The sequence below is a fragment of the Podarcis gaigeae genome (assembly GCF_964106915.1).
Source record: "Podarcis gaigeae genome assembly, chromosome: 13".
NCBI classification, from domain to species: domain Eukaryota; kingdom Metazoa; phylum Chordata; class Lepidosauria; order Squamata; family Lacertidae; genus Podarcis; species Podarcis gaigeae.
In genome coordinates this window covers 5086723-5107406 of record NC_139689.1, presented here as the reverse complement: position 1 = coordinate 5107406, position 20684 = coordinate 5086723, and the positions used below count along the sequence as shown (strand labels likewise).

Sequence of the window (20684 nt, the reverse complement as noted above, 5' to 3'; positions counted from 1 at the left end):
TCCCAGAAATGTAAGGCCTAAGAACCTCTTGAGCCAAGAGGTCATCTTGTTTCATCTTGGCTAACAACAGAAAAATCTCCCTAGCTTGCATCTGCTGAGGCCCTTTTTACCTGCAAGCTTTTTTTGTTCCCCTGTTCCAAGGGAAAGATGATCCAAGGAGGATGATCCTCATCTTTGTAGCTGCAGAGACAAGTCTAAAAAGCCCAGCGAGTCACTGGCAACTGATCAATTCCAACAATGCTCCAAGTCTCCTTTCTTGCACCCCTGCCACCCAATCCTTGCACACCATTTCCCTCCTTGACTTCCAGGTTGTTCAAGCCAGACCAACCACAACTTCAACCATCTATTCCTAGGGATAACCTTTAAACCATGATCTGAAGTGAGGCCACACACCAGTTTGAGGTTCATCCCTAACCATCGTTTGTCTGATTCAGGTGTCATGGCAAACTATGGTTAGAGCAACCTAGAAATGGAGGAGGGACTCAAGAGGAGAAGAAAGAGGTGGAAAAGAGAGCATGCAAGCCCATTTCATATTCCTCATTCTCCAAACCACGATTTGGAGCATTTTCTGAACTGAACCAATAAGAAGGCTGTTATGCAGAGCTGTGCTATGATCTCATTTTGACTTCTTAATTATTGATGGTCACCATGGCCCATAATGCACTGCAGACTATTAAGGGATGCTATTAAAGAAATATGAGCTCTTGCTTTGAAAAGGAGGGGGGAGAGGGGAGGAAAAAGTCTGAATTTATTTCATTTCAAAATGCTTTCCAGAAATAGGCGGGGCTCTAAGACAAAGACAGGCCCGCATAAAACAAAGCAGCAGCAGGCCTGCCTTGCCTTGCATGTGGCGAGAGACTGACAAAGAATGCAGTGGGGGGAAATGGGGAGGCAGAGACAAGTACAACAAGAAGATAAAGAAAAGGCCAGCAAATGTCACTCTTTCGGACTGTGATACTATATGGGAGCAATTCTACATCCAGTGAGAGACAGAGGTGGAATATTAAAAACAGATCAAGGGGCAGAGTGAGGGGGGGGTGGAGAGAGGGAGAGGCAGAGGCAGAGAGAGAGAGACAAAGAACACAATACAAAGATGGATGGATGCAACATGACAGACTCATATCACCGCGACGCTGGGAAAAACTACAGATTATATCTCATCCTTCCTCCTGCAGAGAAATTGGATTCTCCAGGGACAAAACCTGTTTAGAAGCAGCACCAATAATAGCCACCTGCGATAACACCTAAGTTTTCCAACTCTTCAGAATATTTGTGCTAAACTCATATTTCTCTTCCATTTCCGCGATCATGTCACTTTTTATTTTGATGGTTTAAGCTGCTTCCTTATCCCTCCATATCAGTCTCAAGCTTCAGTCCACACTTTGAAAGCTGTTCACTTCTCTCCATCCCTTTCTTAAGAGTTGTAAACCGTGATCTTGCCCCAGCCACAAAGCAGCCAAAGCAAAGGGCCTTCGTTCTGTTTGCTCACTCTTCAACATCACTACCTATGAGATGCTATAGTTGACTGAGGGGAGGGGAGAATGGCGGCTTCACAATACAGCAGGGTTAGCAGGCACCATTTGTACTGCAGCACCATTCTTGCCCCAGCGATGCTATAGAGAACAGATTGCTGGATTCAGATAAATGGGAGACCCAGCTTCAAATCCCTGGGGCTCTGCTATGAGAGTCACGGGATGGCCTTAGCAGATCTTCCACTCTAGGCCTGAATAACTTCACAGGGCTGCTGCCAAGGATAGAAACGTGCCAGGAACAATAAAGCACTTTGCACACTGAAGGATAGCACACCACCAGATACTACAGCATATGGCAGCTATGGAGACCTCTAGAAGTCCTGATTACACACTGCATTTCAGGAACACAGATGTCCCAAATGCACAGCAGATCTTTAAGCCCTCAGGGAGCCATGAGGAACATGTGAAAGGGCTCCAAAGGGCCTTTCCAGCAGGAGCTCCATCTTGTTGGTCTTGAGGGAGCTCTTGGCTGATCCCAGCAGCAGCAGGGGAAGGCAGCAAACTGCCTCAGGTACAGGCGAGTGCCAAACAATTTAAAGCTAATTAGAGCCAGGCTGAGAGCTTTACTCTCCGAAAGCCCCACTGGCAAGCCTGTCCCCTGAGCCCCTGGCACAAATCACTGACTTGATTAAACTGGCGAGGCCCAGGTGGCCTCAAGATCTCATGAATGTTGGTGCCGGATTGCTGCCATTGGTCACAGAGAGTTGTTGGCGGCAGAATGCACCTCTGCCCGCCAAGCCAAAGCAGGGAGATACGGGGGCCTGCCAAGGCCACTGGCAGCTTCCTTGTAGCTGACATGAACTCAGCTTTGCCTGGATTGAGTCACAGGCTCACAGCCAGATAAGCCCTCAGGTCCGTGGATGCAGATACTGGGCTGTCTGTTGCTCCGGTACCTGCATTTAACAAGACTGTTTGCTGAGAAAGGCTATCTACAGCACACTCACTGCAAAAACAGGGTTTCTTGCTTTCTCGTCTCCTCCTCTTCCCCACTCATTGCCTTTTTTGCCATTTCACTATTCCAGCTAGTAAAGAGAGGCTACATTCATGCAAACTGTTGCTTCAGTTTAACAAACCATTCACATTCCTGCACAGTTCCCAGAGACAAGAATAAAGGCAAAGCAAGACTACTCAGAGACCATCACTCCCAAAGCATTTGTTCATCTAGCGGCATCATAAAGAAGCCTGATTGCCGAAGAATTGATGCTTTTGAATTATGGTGCTGGAGGAGACTCTCGAGAGTCCCATGGACTGCAAGAAACCCAAACCTCTCCATTCTGAAGGAAATCAGCCCTGAGTGCTCACTGGAAGGACAGATCCTGAAGCTGAGGCTCCGATACTTTGGCCACCTCATGAGAAGAGAAGACTCCCTGGAAAAGACCCTGATGCTGGGAAAGATTGAGGACACAAGGAGAAGGGGACGACAGAGGACGAGAAGGTTGGACAGTGTTCTCAAAGCTACCAGCATGAGTTTGACCAAACTGCGGGAGGCAATGGACGACAGGAGTGTGCCTGGCGTGCTCTGGTCCATGGAGTCACAAAGAGTTGGACACGACTAAATGACTAAACAACAACAACAAATGAACATAACAAAAGCCCTGAAGCTGGATCAGACCAAGGGCTGATCTAGTCCAGCATGCTGCTCCTACAGCACCAACCAGATGCCTCTCAGAAGCCCACAAGTAAGACATGAGAGCAACGGCACCCTCCTACTTGTAGTCCCCAACCTCTCATCCTACAGGTAGACTACCAGGACTAGTAGCCACTGATAACCTTATCTGATTTGAATTTATTTAATCTCATTTTAAAGCCATCTAAGTCAGTGGCCAATGGCCAATGTCACTAGTGCTTAAAAAGGAGTAAAGAGAAGAAGTTGGGACATCCTGACCTGACAACACACTCTTCCTTGAGGGAAGAAGTGGGTAAGGGATGGAGGGGACTTATTCCTGTACACAAAGAGTGTGTACATGAAACAAGTGTGTGTGACCTGCACAAAAACAGGTTTTTTAAAAGTTATTCGAAGACCGCTGTTTACAAAGCTTACCCCACATCTCCAAACAACAATCAGTGTCTGATTTTCTTTACTTTGTGAATAGGTGGACCTTGAAGCTCACAATTCCTTCTGGATTCCAGACACTCACCTCATAAACTGGCTGAAGGCTTTGTAATTTGTCAGGGTGTGATAATCCTCCTCGGAGAAGACATGATCCACATCTTCCAGCCCCCAGGTCATGAGCAGCTGAGCAGAGGATTTCTGCTCCACCTTGGAAGAAACATGAAAATATTTTGAGCTATTTAAGCAACCATCTCCCTGCTGTGCTACTGTTGCCTTGCAGCAGGGGAAGAGTGTTGGGACAAGAGACATGAAGGACTGGAAATGCAGATGGGTCTCCACATCAGCACAGTAGTGTGCCCTGAGAGGAGCTGAAGCGTGCCTTGACAAATTAAGCCACCATGCTGGATGCATCCACCACTCTGTGCCTGCTGGAGCATTAATCCCCTCACACTCTACCACTTTATGGACAGTGGCATCATCCCAACGGACAGAGGAAAGGCCCACTGGGATTCTGCAACACATTCTGTGCTACCAGCTGACAAATAAATATAGAGGAATCCCACAAGCATCCCAGTACACTCTATCCCTGAATGACACTGAAGGTGGGAAGGCAGAACACCAGGAGGCTGAACTTGCTAGGCAGTTGTAAGAAACATGCCTGACCATTGGTCTGGCAGTTGATCAAGAAAAACAAACCTGTATTTGGTGTAGGGTCAAGGGTGACTCTGGATTTAATCCAGAAAAATAGCCCACACAGTCTCAGTGGGCTTATTTTTCTGCTTTAAGAGCTCCCAGAAAGCAACCTGAGCAAAATATGAAATGTTGCCCTGGGGAAACCTTTTGCTACTAACCCTGTTACGTGTCTCCACAGAATAATGTCAAAGAAAGGAGCAGCAGGCTCCAGCTTGGGAACAATGCTACCTTAAGGACTGCTCTCTCCCATACAAAACTGCCCAGTTGTTAAGAGCTCAGACCCCTGTCTCTGGGTCTCTCCACCTACTGAAGCAAAAAGCAAATGGTAACCCTTCACAGAGTTTCTTACATTACAGCAGACCAGCTCTAGAAGACTCTCCGCCATGGAGGCTTGTTTGGTACTAAGCTCAATGTCTTTTTGGAATGAATTGAAGAGGCCTATTTATTTGCCCAGGTATTTTAGGATGTGGAGCTCTATATTCTTTTTTTCTGGCATTCTGCTTTTCGTTTGCTACTGCTTTCCAATATACAGTGGACGCTCGGGTTGCGAACATGATCCATGCGGGAGGCACGTTCACAACCTGCAGCGTTCGCAACCCGCAGGTTGCGATTCGATGCTTCTGTGCGTGCACAAAGTGCGGTTTTGCGCTTCTACGCATGCGCAACCACCAAAACCCAGAAGTAACCCTTTCTGGTACTTCCGGGTTTCGGCGGGTCCGTAACCCGAAAAAACACAACCTGAAGCATCTGTAACCTGAGGTATGACTGTATCTCTATTTATGGTTGTATTCTATTGTTTTTATATTTTTAAACCCTGAGGCACCCTGAGATCATTTATCTACTGAATATGCATTCAATAAAAACCTAAAACAAAGAAGATCAAAGCCCCTGCCTTTCACCACTGTAAATGCCCATGAAGAATAAACACAGGTGCTGGCAGTGGTTGTGTGAGGAGCCTGAGAAACTCTCTTCCAGGGGCCCACACAGGCCCTGTGGAGCTCTCTGCATTCTTTTGCTGGGTCTGTCTGCCTTCCTCACCCTTCTTTGTCTTGGTGGTGGAGTTACATGAGCACCTGGAGCTGAGGCCATGCCATGCACCAGGGTGGCGGGGCGAGCTGGGGAGGGCAGCATGATCCGCGCATGATGGAGCGATCTGCCACACATGGCGGCAGTGGGGCCATCTGCTATGCGTGGCTAGGGGCAGCAGGGCGAGCCCCCCACGGTGTACCTTTTTGTCACCCCTCTCATGGATGACACCTGGGCTGGCCAGCCCCCTTCCTACGCCCCTGCTTTGCCTATGGCTTTTTCAACAGGTGGCGCTAAGAAAAATATCTGGGCATGTGGGATTATCCCGAAGCCAACACAGTGTGGAGAAAGTGTTTGGCGGTTTTATTGCTGCTTTGTAATTCTCCAATCAGTGCTAGCACAGCCTTGCATGGTGGAAAAGTGTGGGGATTGTTGAAAAGTACAGAGCTGCAGAAACACAGACGGGTCTAATTCTGGGTCTCAGCATGAGTACAAAACCTATCATTCTGCCCCTCCTATCTCACCTGTTTTGTTTTCGTTCTTATTTTTATTATGTTATTTTGTATTCTTATCTTTTATTTTTACCCTGAGATCTTCAGATGAAGGGCGGTATACAATTATTATTATAATTATTTTTAAACCAAGCTATTTGAAAACTCTGGGTGGTGGTGGCTCTACAGTGGAGTCTGAGGTGCAAACACCCTGAGACATCCAGCAAGTTCCAGGGGCCCTCCCTCAGGAGGTTGCAGACTCTCCTTCCATGGAAGCTTTAGTTGAGATTCCTGCATTACTTGGGGTTGGACTAGATGACCCTCGGGGTCCCTTCCAACTCTACAATTCTAGGATTCTACCTTTGGCTTTTGCACTCCATCTTCTTCCGTCTTTTTCCGTCGTTTTGTCTTTTTCTCCTTCTTCTCCCGATGCTTTCTCCGCTTTTTCTTCCCCACTCCTCCATAGTCACTGCCGCCACTCTCCGACTTGGCCCGATACTCCTCTCGGTCAGATTCAAACTCATCCTCGCTGACCTGCCAAGGGGAAGACAGAGAGTGAGAGGGCACAACAAGTGAGATCATTAGCATTAATTAGCAACAGCCTTCCTGCTGGGCAAAGGAGCCCGTGCCAGGACAAGGGCAACCCGTTCATTATGGTGAGATAAAGCGGCTTAGCAAAATAACCAGCCTGCAGTTACTGTCAACCCACAAAACAAACAGTAAACCTTGAAGAGATGATTCAGCAGCAGAATGCCTCAGGCAGAAAACCTTCTGTTACAAAGCGAGAGCCCCCAGGGAGGTGCAGCCCACTGACAGGGAGGCCCCAAAACCTCTGTGACTGGTGCATGGGAAAACTAGGGATATTACACAAACAACTCATTTTCATCCAAAATGAAGAGGGGAGATTAAAAAAAAACAAACCTATGAGGAACCTCTCCCACCCAGTTAAATGTGTGACTTTTGCGCCCCCCCATTAACCCACCATAGCCTTCAACAAATGCAGAATTCCACCTCTGCATACCAGGACTACATAAGCTGAAGAACCAATTAGCTAGCATAGCCGGGGCTGGGTGGCAGGGAATCCCAGTCCAAAATTGAACTTTGCCATTTCTTTCTAGCGGAGTCTTTAGCCTTAGAGGGGCCAGAATGGCCAAGGCATCAAGGAACCCTGCCCCCCATTGCAAACTGGTTCCCCGCAGGCCCCAGTAAGACAGTCTTGCCACTATCAGGACTGCCCCATCAAACGCCCACCTCCTTCAAAAAGCAGCAAGTCACTAATGCCATTTACACATATGCACACATGTGCAAAATTGGAGAAAAGGAGGCAACTTACTAATTTCTTGCGCTTCCTGGGTTTGCCCGGCTTGTTCTCTTTCTGCTTTTTGGGCCCTCGTTTCTTCTTCTTGACAACAAGGGGGCTCTCCAAGTTGCGCAGCTCCTCCTCCTCTTCGTCTGAAAATAAAGGGGGTGGGAGGGAGGGAAATGAGACCAACGAAAAAATGACAGAAAATGAAGGGAATCACTTGTGTGCTTTGCTACTTCTGGGCAGCCACTGCTCCAAGCTCACACACATGCTGAAACAATTATCCTCTCTCCATTCCTCACACTGTGCTCTCTGCCAGCAGGTCTCACCACTGCGCTGAAAGAGCCATGCTAGGGGAAGCTGGAAACCCTGGTGGAGTTCCCTCTCCTCCTCACCCCTGTGGTCAACTTTATCCAGACAGGCTTGAACGATTCTATTTTTTACTATTATGACTGTTTTGCTTTCACTCTCCCACCCCACCCCCACCCTGCTTGGTCAGAAGAGCAGCCATCTGTTCCTACACTCTCAAGGCGGTCACAGGGCACAGACGACAATCCCCCTAAGGGACTTCCACAAAAACCTTGGCTCATTTTGCTTCACAAAACACTTGAAGCCATGAAGAAGGGCAGTGGGTAAGGAGGGGAGGCAGCGGGTGACCCGCCTTTTGGCACAAAAGGCTGCAAGTGCATATGGCTCACCACCTAAAAAGCTTGTGGGTTGAAATTCAAGGCCAGGCAAAGAAAGGGCACTTCAGAGGCTACAGCTTCACCCACCCTCCCATTGCTGAATGGGGAAGGTTGATTTAGTTCTACATAAGTGCACTGAGCACACCCCTCCTCACAAGGGGATGGGGAAGGAGTAAAATGCACTCTTGTACGTAACAAAGCATGCAAACAGGATGAAAGTAAGACACGTCTGTCTGAATGACCCTAAAGTTGGTCTCCTTTGTTCATGCGAGGGCTGCCTACGAGATCACCTCCTCCCTTCTGTCCTGTTGCAAATGCCAAATGCCAATACTCTGCACCTGGCACGGCCAACTTTCCTACCCTCAAAAGAGATTATGCAACCCTTTATATGGCTGGGAGTTGCAGGTCACTCTCCCTCCTCATGCTCCTTCCCCGGCCCGATGTTCCAAATTCTCTTAATTCCAGTCTGCGATGGCTAAGGACCCCCATGTCTTGGTGCCTTGCCAGCTCACCTCCAGCAGCTGCTGTCTGATGCTCCTCCCAAAGCACTACCACCCTTCCCTTACAGGCTCCTCGGTCCCAGCAGATGAGTGGAAGACCTGGGACTGGTCACTGCTCAAGTGCTTCCTGGTAGCACTGCAAGGCACAGTGGTGCCAACTGGGTGGGCTAGGGATTTAAAGAAAATCCTCCAGGCAGGCTGGCTGAAGGCTGGTTGTCACCGACACAGACACTCTACTATGCAGCAGGTGTAGCAACGAGGCATAACTCCTTAATAGGAGTCACCCGGGCCAACTCCCCTCTCGTTCACACTTCTTGTAAATCAGAAGCGACTCCGCCGGCATCAACTGAAATTACTTCAGTATATTAAGACAGAGGAGGGACCATTAATCCTCTGCGTTTTCTCCGACAGCTTTTCAACCTCCTGCTCCCCTCGGTGCACAGAGGAAGGCTCTATCTACAGCGAGCCGCACACGGAGGCTACACACGCCGCCGACTCGTTAATATCACAGGACAGCCGGCTCAGTGGTAATTAGACGCTCCAGAGCCACTCTGCCCCCTTGAGCGATTTCTCTTGTCTTGCCAGACAAGGCGGGCGGGGAAGGAGACAGAAGAGTCTTGCTGCTAACCTGGCTGTGATTAATGTGGGACGTAACCCCACTAAGTGTCGGTGCTCAGAAAACCTTTCCCCAAACTAGAAGGACCAATACGTCAGGTTCTGTCACAGTTTGCCCAAATCCCTTCCAAGCCTAGGCAACGCAAGCCTTTGCTGTGTTTCATCTGATGCTGACCAACCCCACTTCCCAAGAACTGGGTTGAGATCTAGGCTAAGGGCCCCTGAAATGGGAGAATCACAGATTCTGTTAGTCAAAACAAAAAAAAATTCCTTCCAGTAGCACCTTAAAGACCAACTAAGTTAGTTCTTGGTATGAGCTTTCGTGTGCATGCACACTTCTTCATCTGAAGAAGTGTGCATGCACACGAAAGCTCATACCAAGAACTAACTTAGTTGGTCTTTAAGGTGCTACTGGAAGGAATTTTTTTTGTTTTGACTATGGCAGACCAACACGGCTACCTATCTGTAACTAGATTCTGTTAGTGTTGCAGCTCCAGGCTTCTGAAATGGGTCTCCTACTGAAATTGAACAAACAAGTTCTTGTGGTTAGGAAGTGACTGAAGATATTTTTGAGAACCCTTTCCCTGAAGTGAAACCCACAAAAATAAATCTACAAATAAACAAACAGATGGAAGGAGACTGAAAGTCCACCAAGCCCAACCCTGGAGGTAAGAGGCAACATCCATCCATCCCAGATTCAAATCCTTACATATCCATGAGGCTTTAGTGGGTGAGTGACCTTGGACATGCCTCAGCCTAACCTACTTTGAGCCTGGTTGAGGCATATATGAAATATGAACTGAAACGTATCTTGCACTCTGAAAAGTCCTGTATAACAAATATCATTATGCAGGATTGCTCCTGAACCTATACTGCTCCTGCTCACACCTCAAGCAACTTCTCTCAATAGCCACTTCCACAACCCTTGCTGCTATGCAGAGCACCACCACTCCAAAAGCCATGATACTTGGACAGGGAACTGGCTTAGCTTTGGAAAACCTGTGTCCATTACAGGTCAAAGTCTCAGCCTCAGTTCCCCCACTGGAAGTTCAGGTAAAGGTCTAAAGGGAACACAGCTGGGTGCCCTGCTGAAAATAAGGTGGTGTGTCTGCCTGGAGCCTGGATTCAAGGCTGCTGAGAAACCTCTGGAGACACTGCTCCAAGTCCCTTGGGGAGAAAAGCTGGACAATGTAAAAATGCATAAAAATCAATTTATCCTACAGCTGCCAACCCAGCTGTTCTTCTTTTTATCCTTCACAGTCTGGCCTAAGTTGTCTGGACACCAGGGACACATATTAAAATACTCTCAGACTCCCACCAGCATTTCCAGACGAGGAAAGGCAGGGCAGGGGAGAGGGAAACATAGGCAGACATGTCTTGCTGGGGGAGACCCCTGCCACATGCCTGCTCCCTTTCAACCAGCAGTGAACTGACTACAAGCTTCATCTGATAAGAGTACTGTTGCTGCTGCTTACAAAAGGTGTATTCCCTTGCAACATGGGTTTGTCTTCCCAGAAACTCCACAACCCTTGCTTCAGGGAGACACAAAAGGGCCAAGCAAGGCACAGTGCATCTGGGCATGAGATATGTAGAGAGAAGGTTCACCATATGATGACTGGTTGTGACAGCTGTAGAATTTTTTTGTTGGAAGAGAACGGGAACTCAGACTGATCCAAATCAAGCTGCTGCTGTTAGAGCGGAGAGATTGTTTTGTGAAGAAGAAATATACAGTACCTACATGTGCCCAATACCTTATGGACACCTGTGGGCATGACCTGATGGTCAATTCCAATTAGCATTGTGCTCTTCCCAGACCTGATTTAAAGCATTCTAAAGTTTCAGTTTCATATTCCCATTGCAGTTTTCTTTCCTGCTGCAGAAGGTAGAACCCGAACCAATGGCATCTGCTCTGGTCAGACCTCACCTGGAGTACTGTGTCCAGTTCTGGGCACCACAGTTCAAGAAGGACACTGACAAACTGGAACGTGTCCAGAGGAGGGCAACCAAAATGGTCAAAGGCCTGGAAACGATGCCTTATGAGGAACGGCTAAGGGAGCTGGGCATGTTTAGCCTGGAGAAGAGGAGGTTAAGGGGTGATATGATAGCCATGTTCAAATATATATTCAAATATATACAAATATATATAAACTACAAGAAAGAAGATTCCACCTAAACATTAGGAAGAACTTCCTGACAGTAAGAGCTGTTTGACAGTGGAATTTGCTGCCAAGGAGTATGGTGGAGTCTCCTTCTTTGGAGGTCTTTAAGCAGAGGCTTGACAACAATATGTCAGGAGTGCTCTGATGGTGTTTCCTGCTTGGCAGGGGGTTGGACTCGATGGCCCTTATGGTCTCTTCCAACTCTATGATTCTATGATTCTAAGTTACAAGAAAGGAGATTCCAACTAAACATCAAGAAGAACTTTCTGACAGTAAGAGCTGTTTGACAGTGGAACAGACTCCCTCTGAAGGTTGTGGACTCTCTTTCCTTGGAGGTTTTTAAGCAGAGCCTGGACGCCTCTCTGTCATGGATGCTTTAGTTGAGATTTCTGCATAGCAGGAGGTTAGACTAGATGACCCTTGGGGTCATTCCAACTCTACAAATTCTTTGATTCTATGATAACCTCTCATCAAGCCTAACTCTTTTAGTAGTATTTACCGTATTTTTCCATGCATAACCCCCCGCTGTGTATAAGATGCCCCCTGTTTTTTGGGACTCCAAATTAAGAAAATAGGGGGAGATCGTCAAGAGTTGTAGAGTTGTTAAGCTTTTTTGGCAGGATTGTCCACAATTGTTGAGCTTTTTTTTAGGGGGGGGGATTGCCAAAAATCACTCACCCGACTGACTGATACTTAAAATCGCAAAAGCCACCAATCGCCCACCCTATTGCCGCAGGGGCAGCCAATTGACAACAGCCCTTGCTGTGGCCACCAATCAACCACCCAATAGCCACTGACAATCTCCTGCTCGCGGCTGCAACCCATCACCCATTTATACACTATCTGTGTATAAAACGACTCCCAATTTTTAACATAATTTTTTAAGAAAAAAACTCATCTTATACATGGGAAAATACGGGATCCATATCAATAATTCACTCCAGATAGATCTCTGAGAGTCTGGCAGATGCACTCCATTCATGCCCCTATTTACGTAAGATAGGAATGGGTACCAAACCCCAAAAAGCTTTCTTCTTTGCTTATTCCAGTGGCACCCAGACAAGGTGAGATACCACACGATCCTTGTAACATATAGCCTGACCTGGTCATCCAGTGCTGTGCCACCTCTGTATGTGCAGCTGCCAATAATAAAGTCACCATTCACCAAGACCCCTCATATACAGAGAGCAATGCCAACCAAAGATCTAGAACTACCTCTTGCTGGATAACATCAGATATGACCCCAAATACCTTTGGCCAAAGCTCCTGCACCAGAGGACAGTCCCACCAGAGATATAAAAAGAAAAGGGAAAGCCTCCAACAGTTTCTCCAGCATCATGGCAGTAGCTGCTTGTCTACATGCCTTGACCGCACTAATGTGAGGTAAGACCTGTGCACCTCAGCACAGAAGCTCTAATTCTCGCTGAGCTTGTACAGAGAAGTTTTCTAACCTACATTCTCCCCCACTTGTCTTCTGGAATTACAATATCCAAATCCATCTCTCACACTGATTTTAGGCTACCTGCAACTCAGATATTAGCAAACTGCAGGTCCTAGAAAAGGGGTCGCCAACATGGTGACTCAGATATTGTTGGACTACATCTCCCATCAGCCCCAGCCAGCATGGCAAATGCCCAGGGATTGTGAGAGTTGTAGCTTAACAACGATCTGGAAGACACCATGCTGGCTGGTTACCCCTATGCTAAAGATAGCACCCTTCAAGTCATTCTCCTTGCTCAGGCACGTGCTTTCATATGCTGTCACAGACCTCAACTGCTCTCCAGATCACAGTAGCCTCTTTGTGAACGCCTTCACCTAATATAACTGAAACCCTTCCCCTTTGCATTATTTCCACGATTAGTCTATGCTCTGTAAGCAGTTGGGCCAACTTAAACTAGATCTCTTTGCCCAGCTTTCTGGTACCCTCCAGATGTTGTAGGACTACAATTCTTAAAATGATGGCTGGAGCACCTGATGGGAACTGCAGTCCCAACAGCAACTATAAGGCACCAGGTTGGCAAAGGCTGCCTTAGCTAATACATCCCTCCAGTCTTGCACTCTGAATAGTGACCATATTTGCCCTTGTGCCTACATCTCGGATAAGCCAATAATATAAATAAGCCACTGTATCAATAAAAAGATAAAGGGACCCCTCACCATTAGGTCCAGTCGTGACCGACTCTGGGGTTGTGGCGCTCATCTCGCTTTATTGGCCGAGGGAGCCGGCGTACAGCTTCCAGGTCATGTGGCCAGCATGACTAAGCCGCCTCTGGCAAACCAGAGCAGCGCACGGAAACGCCATTTACCTTCCCACCAGAGCGGTACCTATTTATCTACTTGCACTTTGACGTGTTTTCGAACTGCTAGGTTGGCAGGAGCAGGGACTGAGCAATGGGAGCTCACCCCGTCGTGGGGATTCGAACCGCCGACCTTCTGATCGGCAAGTTCTAGGCTCTGTGGTTTAACCCACAGCGCCACCCGCATCCCCCACTGTATCAATAGTCATACTTAAAATAGGCACTTTATTTATTATTGGACCAGTTCCTTAAGATGTCGTTAGCAGGGGCTATCAGAAGATATAGATCTCTCTTTTCAGATAAGCTGGAGGCTAACATTATTTTCTACAATCCTACTTGCCCATTTTTACTGAGGAGAAAAAATTATACAGTATATATAAATAGCACCAATATTGCAGTATTTTCCTTTCAACTGGCTGGCCAGTCTATAACAGCTGTTAAAGACAAGGCAGTTGTTTTAGACTGCAGGTGAGTGGTCATATTTTGAATATTCCCATACATAAAAAACCAACAACCCCCAAACACACTTCCTTGAAATGTGGAAAATCAGTGCAGGGTCTGATGTGCTAATTTACAATCTGCATAGATAATTACATAGGAAAGTGTTCAGAACTATAATCGCCCACCTGTAGTCAAATGGTACAAGTCCAGAGTTCTAGCACCTCATTCTCCTAACTTGTAAAACAGCTCTAGGCCACCCAGAGAGCTTCACAACTAAACAGGTATCTGAAACAGTGTTTCTCATGTTCATCACATCATGTTGGCCCCTATTAACAATAGATTGTTGTGACGATCAATGACTTGAGGTCTATGAAGCAACGCACAGCCTAGAAGTATCACAGAGATTACAATACGTAGTACAGTAGCAGCTTTACATTTCACCTTCATATTTAGCATTAATTCCCCTCCAAGGGCTCTTGCAACAACTGTGGAACATCACAGGTTCTCTGCCCTTCCCCAACTACTGCTAATTATACATCTGCACAGGATTTGGCCCACCAAGGTAGCCTGGAACATTTGCTGATATTTTTAGAAACAGGGCGATGAATGAGTTCCAATCTAGACAGGGGAACATCATCAAGAGCACAGCCAGTACAGAGAGAGAGGCAGTAGCTTCCAACTTACGCCAGGGATCCAGAAGTCACCACCACCCAATGTCTCTTGGGTGACCTACAACACAATGTGTTGTCAGGCTCTGAAGTCCTGGCCCCTCTTTGCTCATTTCCTATCACCCCACCCCTATGAGCCACAGGACACAAACTACTGTATAAATCACAGCTGGCACTAATTGGCTCACTGCGCCAGCAGCTCTGCTGAGAGGTCGCAGGCTAAACGGGGCTGCAGGAAGCTAAACTGCCCTCTAGTGCCCCCGCAGGGGGGTTCCTCCAGGTCAAAGATTAAACATACTGACTACAGAGAAAGTCAGCGTGTGCGTGGGAATAGCACAGCGTCCACCCTTTGTGGGTAAACAGAGAACCTGCGTTTTTCTCTTCAAACGTGGTGCAAATCCAAGCCCTTCCTCCCCACCCACCCAGCAACAGAATTTTATATCCACAATACAGGCCAGCCAGATCTTCCTTGCTCATGCCAACTCGGCCTCCATTTACAACAGTGCCAAACTCAAAATAGTCACGGGAGCTGCTCCGAGAGATAAATCAGGCCTGTGGGGGAAGCAATCACATACAAACGTTGGCATCATCAGCTCAATCCCACCTTCCCAGCTCTGATCTGCCCATCACCCCCTCAACCATCTGAGGTCGGCCAGCTCATACAATGCAGGCACACGCCTGCTAGATTTCAAAGACAATCCAGTGACTGGTTGAGTCTCTTTTCAAATTGCAGTCTAAAAATACCCATCTTCCCCAGCAGACCTTCTAATTTTAATGTCTCAGATTAAAACCAGGTGCAAAAGCAGATCTAGGTTTAACTAACCAAGAAGAGACTGATATTCCACTACAGGCAGAGGAAAGCGGGCACAGGACATACATTACTACATAATCATTGCCCACACTGAGTCAACCAAGCACTTTTGTGTTGTTTTTCAATCTTGCAAATAAAGCCGAAACCCCCACCGCTTCCAAACGCTTCCCCCACCCCACTTCAGTTAACAAATGCTGTTAAGATTAATGGATATTGGTGCAATAACCACCATTCAGGCGCCCCTCTTCCACCTCCTCCCATTCCTCCCTCCTTTTCTCTGCTTGCTATATTTTTGCATCTGGCACAATCCTAGCTCCTTCTGACAATACAACATTTATCTCTGAATCCTGCAAGCTGATTCACCTTGTTGCATTTCCCTCATACCACGCCGCCTTCCTTCTGCTTCTGATGGGATGGAATTGACAAATACGAGGGGGGGAAATACATCAGGGTAGGCTTATCAGACACCCCCTCCCCCGCAACTCTTGTCAATTTCTAATCTATCTATCAATCTTTTTTTCCTCCTACTTCTTCCACGCATTCTTCTCCCCCTCCACCCCCCCTTTCCTAATCATAATATTGGCACACATGCGCAGAAGATTCTTATATTTGGCAGGCAATCAACTAGAATTTTCCACACACGTGATATTTCTACTCCCTACCTTGAAAATATATATTATATAAGGCTAACAAAGGATCTGGAAAGGAAATGGGGAGGGGGGATAAGGAATGTAGATTTGTAGCCATAACTACAAATTACAGAAGACCAACCCTGCTTAGAATTGCCATCTCTTTCACGACAAACAGTATTTATGTATTTCAATTTAATACAAAAAAAAAAATGGATGGCCAATTTAGAAAAAAAAGAACAGCGCCTTTTATCTGTGTCAGTTAATGGAGGAGAATAAAAGCCATTTCCATTAGTGAGAAATCTTAATCATCAGGGTAAAAACAGTCATGCGGAGATGAGGGTGGCAAGGGGAAAATAGCATATTCAGTGAGATGGGGAAAGATTTACGGGCATGGCTCAATTCTACAATTTGTCCACCAAAAGCAACGCTGGATTAATAGTGAGGCAGGTTTTTCTAAACTGTGATTTCTCAAGAGTTGGGCATTGTAGGAAAGAAACAAGAATGAAGCCATCACATTTTCAAAAATAGCTTGACAACCAGCTGTAATCTTCAGCCAGTGGCTAAAAACAGGATGACTGTCTTCTAGCCAGTTACACCACTACAAATCTTGACTAGAAGGGCACCAACTGGCAAGAAGCATTGCTGGCACGCACACAATTGACAGATATGTGCTCCAATGAAGTTGGGGGAGGTCAGAGCACCAAGGCTTCCTTCCAGATTTCCTAGGCCTTCTTACATCGTAAGGGGTGGATTACCTTGTTGGAGTGTGAAACAGGGTAAACCAGTTTAACAGCAAGAATTATCAAAATATGGAATGCTTGTGGATTAGAAGCCAGTGGTTCAAAAGTAGCCTGCAAGTGGAACCCCATTAAAATGAATGAATTACCCGTATTCAGTGGCGTAGCGTGGGTTGTCAGCACCCGGGGCAAGGCAAGTAATTTGCGCCCCCTAACCCGTGGATTTGCGCCCCCTAACCCTAACCCCCAGATGTTGCGCCCGGTGCGGCCGGCCCCCCCTGCACCCCCCACGCTACACCACTGCCCGTATTTCATTACATATCTTTTAATACTTTGGTATTGTCTCTCTGCTTTCCTCTAGCACCTCTCCTTGCATTGGTGGACTAGCCTGGTGCTTCCCAAACCCCTCTATTCTTCAGGTTATATCCACAACCACCACTCCTGTTGCCTTTGCACTGTGCTCTTGGTCAACACTCTCCTTTCTTCTGACCCCAGGTGCCCCAGGGTGTTAATATTTCCTGGCTTTCTTCCCTGCAGAGTCCATTCCTGATTACAGCATGGTCTTCTTCATTCCCCCGAGCTCTACTCCTGAGCCCACTTCTGTACTCTCTGGGCCTTCCCTTCCCTTTGCTTTCCTGCATTCTCCCACCTTCCACTCTATCTTGTGCAACTGTACAAGCGACATTCATTTCCATGGAGCCAATACCTAGATTGCTGTCGTGTCAAAGCATTTCTTTAAAATCCACCTACATTCTTGGAGAATTAAAGCATTGTCAAGTACAACTTTTTTGCAAGTCAACTGGAATGAGATTCCACTATGGACCTGGTAACTGCTCTTACCATCCTTGGGCCCACAAGCCCTTCCATTACTATGCCCAGTGCAGAGATTATGAAGTTTGATCTCCCTGTGAATTTGCAGAGTTGTGCAAAGTATAAACAACTATAAACAAAAAACCTCATCATAGATAAAGGCTGAAAAGGTTCCTCCTACAGGCAATAGGAGCAATATCTAGTTTGCAATATTCTAGTCCACATGCCTTTTTGTTGTGGTGTTCCATCATAGGAGGAAAATTACCCTCTAGATTTTGAGCCCAGGAGCTCACACAGATTCCTGATGAAATTACAGGCAACATCTGTCACACTGCTTCAAGCAGCACTGGCTTGTGATGAAATATCTACTGCCAAAAAAAAAGCTTCTGGCCAGCTGAGGGACCTCCAGCCTGATACAGTTTCCCATTACCAAAGTAGCTGTTCCACTGTCAAGATACTGTATGCTGTACATTAGCCAACCACAGAATGGGGGGAGCTGGCCTTTCCCAAGAATACTCAGAAATGCAGTTGTTGTTTTCAATGAGAAATTATTTTACACCTAGGGTTATAGCTTTGTGTGGGCTTGAGACAGGTAAAGTTAATTCATAAAGTAGAAGGAACTGTTGCTGGAGGGTCCACAATCTAATTAAATCAAAGAAAGGTTGATAGGTAGCGCCCTTTCTACAAGGATCAAATCGCCCATTTTTCTATCACTCTGGAAAGCCGGTACGTACAACCAGTTTTTCTTAGAAATGGCAAAACTGCAGGTGCTGCAAAGTCAATTTGCTCAGCCACAGTCAGAGTGTGGAAAGGGTCCATCAACTTGTGAGATAACCATATCAAGTATTTAGGAACTTCTTGTGCACACTCATATCCAGCCTGTGCTTACACTGTTACCTGTTCCTGCAAGATACAGGGTAGCACTTTTTGAATTAACTATGCTCCATAAAACAAGTCACTGCCATTGTCTGTCAGTGTCAGCAGAAATGAACCCTAAAGAAGCATTTCCTGTGCAAGTTATCATAGCATAATAAATTGTAAACTTTGTATGACAGAAAGCCATTTTGTTTCTCACTTTGCTCATACTGCACTAATATTTAAACCAGAAGCAAGCGAGCCAGCAAGCTAACCTACCTTGTTTAAACACATGTACCAGTAATTTCATCATCTGTAAATTATCTGATATCCTTAACAATACCGAAAGAGAGGACCAGAGGGTCACTGATAATTAGAGGGGGCAGATAATCAGTTTAAGTAAGACATAGTGTTGTGATGGGACGTGGGTGGTGCTGTGGTCTAAACCACTGAGCCTAGGGCTTGCCGATCAGAAGGTCTGCGGTTTGAATCCCCGCGGCGGGGTGAGCTCCTGTTGCTTGGTCCCAGCTCCTGCCAACCTAGCAGTTCAAAAGCACGTCAAAGTGCAAGTAGATAAATAGGTACCAATCCGGCGGGAAGGTAAACGGCGTTTCCGTGTGTTGCTTTGGTTTCACCAGAAGCGGCTTAGTCATGCTGGCCACATGACCCAGAAATACTGTCTGTGGACAAACACCAGCTCCCTCAGCCAGTAAAGCAAGATGTGCGCCGCAACCCCAGAGTCGTTTGCGGCTGGACTTAACTGACGGGGTCCTTTACCCTTTTAGTGTTGTGATAGTTTTTAATGTTTAAGTATCTCTTGCTAGCCACTACGTGGGCTATCTGAATGTGTCTTGGCAAGTCTGTCTAGGCCTTTAAAAATGCAAGAGGAATTTCCCCCATATATACTGCCTTATTTGAGCTAGACTCCTGACATCACCAATTTGGCCTCAAAGTTACCCAACTTGCATTTCAATACGCAACCCTCAATGTCTAGACCTGCTTGATGGTCCAACCGCCTTTCCTGTCACATGGATTGGGCCTTACTGTTCTCCTGTATGTGCTTCGCCTTCCGTTTTTATTCATCTTTCTTAGAATGATCATCTGTGGTTTGGGCCTGTTTTTATTGATTTTTGTAATGATAAAAAAAAACCACATGCAGGGGCTGAATAAATATTATTATGACTGACTCTGTAAGATCAAAAGGCAACAAAGGCTCCTGATCCACACACAGAATCCAGAGTCCCTTTCCCATGAGGAGCCATCCACTACCACCCGATTCCAATCAATGGGCCTATAAAACTATGAACAATAGGCCCCGATCAATGAAACATCGGCCTTGTTCCAATCGGGTTTCACAGAAAGTGTTCTGCCCCTGCAGTTTCTAAATCTTCATCCCAAGTACCGTAAGTCTGCCAAGCCCACTCCCTCAACGACAGAGGCCTCCTGTTCCAATCCTGACACTGGCCCCACTACAAAGAGGCTCCTGCCTCTCATAATCCCCAAACACAGGCCTCTCCGCTCCCTTCAGTCCTGTTGCCCTGCTGTCAGGCAGCCCTCTCTGCTCCTGTCAAAACTGGCATATGGCCACCAAGTAGCCAGCTGCTCCCATCACCTCTAGGGCACGCTTTTCTGACATGCCCCTCACCTCACATTCCCTACCCCCAAATCACAAGGCGTCCCCCACAACCCCATTTATCCGAAATGCACGGCCCTTTCAGCCACCTGTGCCAGGTTTATAACCCTTCCTGCTAATCGTAAGAATAAACACTCTCAATGCATGTGTTACCCCCCCCCCAAAAAAAGTTGCACTTGCCACAACTTCTCGCCGCTCAGGCCCAAAGGGGACGAGGGAGTTTGGGGCTTATTCCCTCACGTGACACTGGCATGGCTCCCATTCTCCAGAGATGGGGTGCCCACCAGCTAACCCCCCCTAAAAACAGGGGGGTCAGGTAAAAAAAAAGTGGGGGTCCTTTTAACAACAATTCATGGGGGCAGTATCTCTCTCTTTTATTGATTTGTATACATGAGGGTGTGCTTGCAGATAACCGCCCCCCCCCCCCAAAAAAAACCCAAGTCGAGGACGGGGAGAGGGTGAGGCTGTTTACAAAACAAACCGCCCCTCCCCCCCCCACAAACACACCCTGAGGAAAGCTGCGACGGAGTGTCTAATAACGGGGGGACAGGGCTCCCCAACAACTTTCAGAAAGCGTCGGATATTATTATTAAATAGGGGTGATTTGAAACAAGAGCCCCCCCCCCCGCCACCTCAGCCCCGCTGGTCTCCCTCGCCCCACGCGCTCTCCTCAGCCTCCTTCGAGGCAGACTGGGACTCTCGAGCCATTTGGCCGGCGGCGGCGGGAGGGGGGGAGGGGCGG

The 20684-nt window shown here is 47.1% G+C and overlaps 1 protein-coding gene across 11 annotated transcripts in view; it reads right to left on the bottom strand.

Moving 5' to 3' along the window:
• CHD3 (chromodomain helicase DNA binding protein 3) overlaps window positions 1-20684 on the bottom strand; it is a 65018-nt gene that overhangs the window by 42646 nt on the left and 1688 nt on the right. For 7 of the 11 annotated variants that reach the window (XM_083706489.1, XM_083706486.1, XM_083706492.1 and 4 more), the window contains exons 2-4: window positions 7129-7247; window positions 6156-6329; window positions 3671-3792 (exon numbers count right to left, since the gene is read on the bottom strand). In XM_083706489.1, coding sequence (XP_083562615.1) covers window positions 3671-3792; window positions 6156-6329; window positions 7129-7247 — 415 coding nt within the window. Of the gene's footprint in view, window positions 1-3670; window positions 3793-6155; window positions 6330-7128; window positions 7248-9008; window positions 9124-15638; window positions 16787-20574; window positions 20673-20684 lie in introns of those variants that run through there. The other 4 variants (XM_083706487.1, XM_083706488.1, XM_083706496.1 and 1 more) reach the window with 3 other exon arrangements.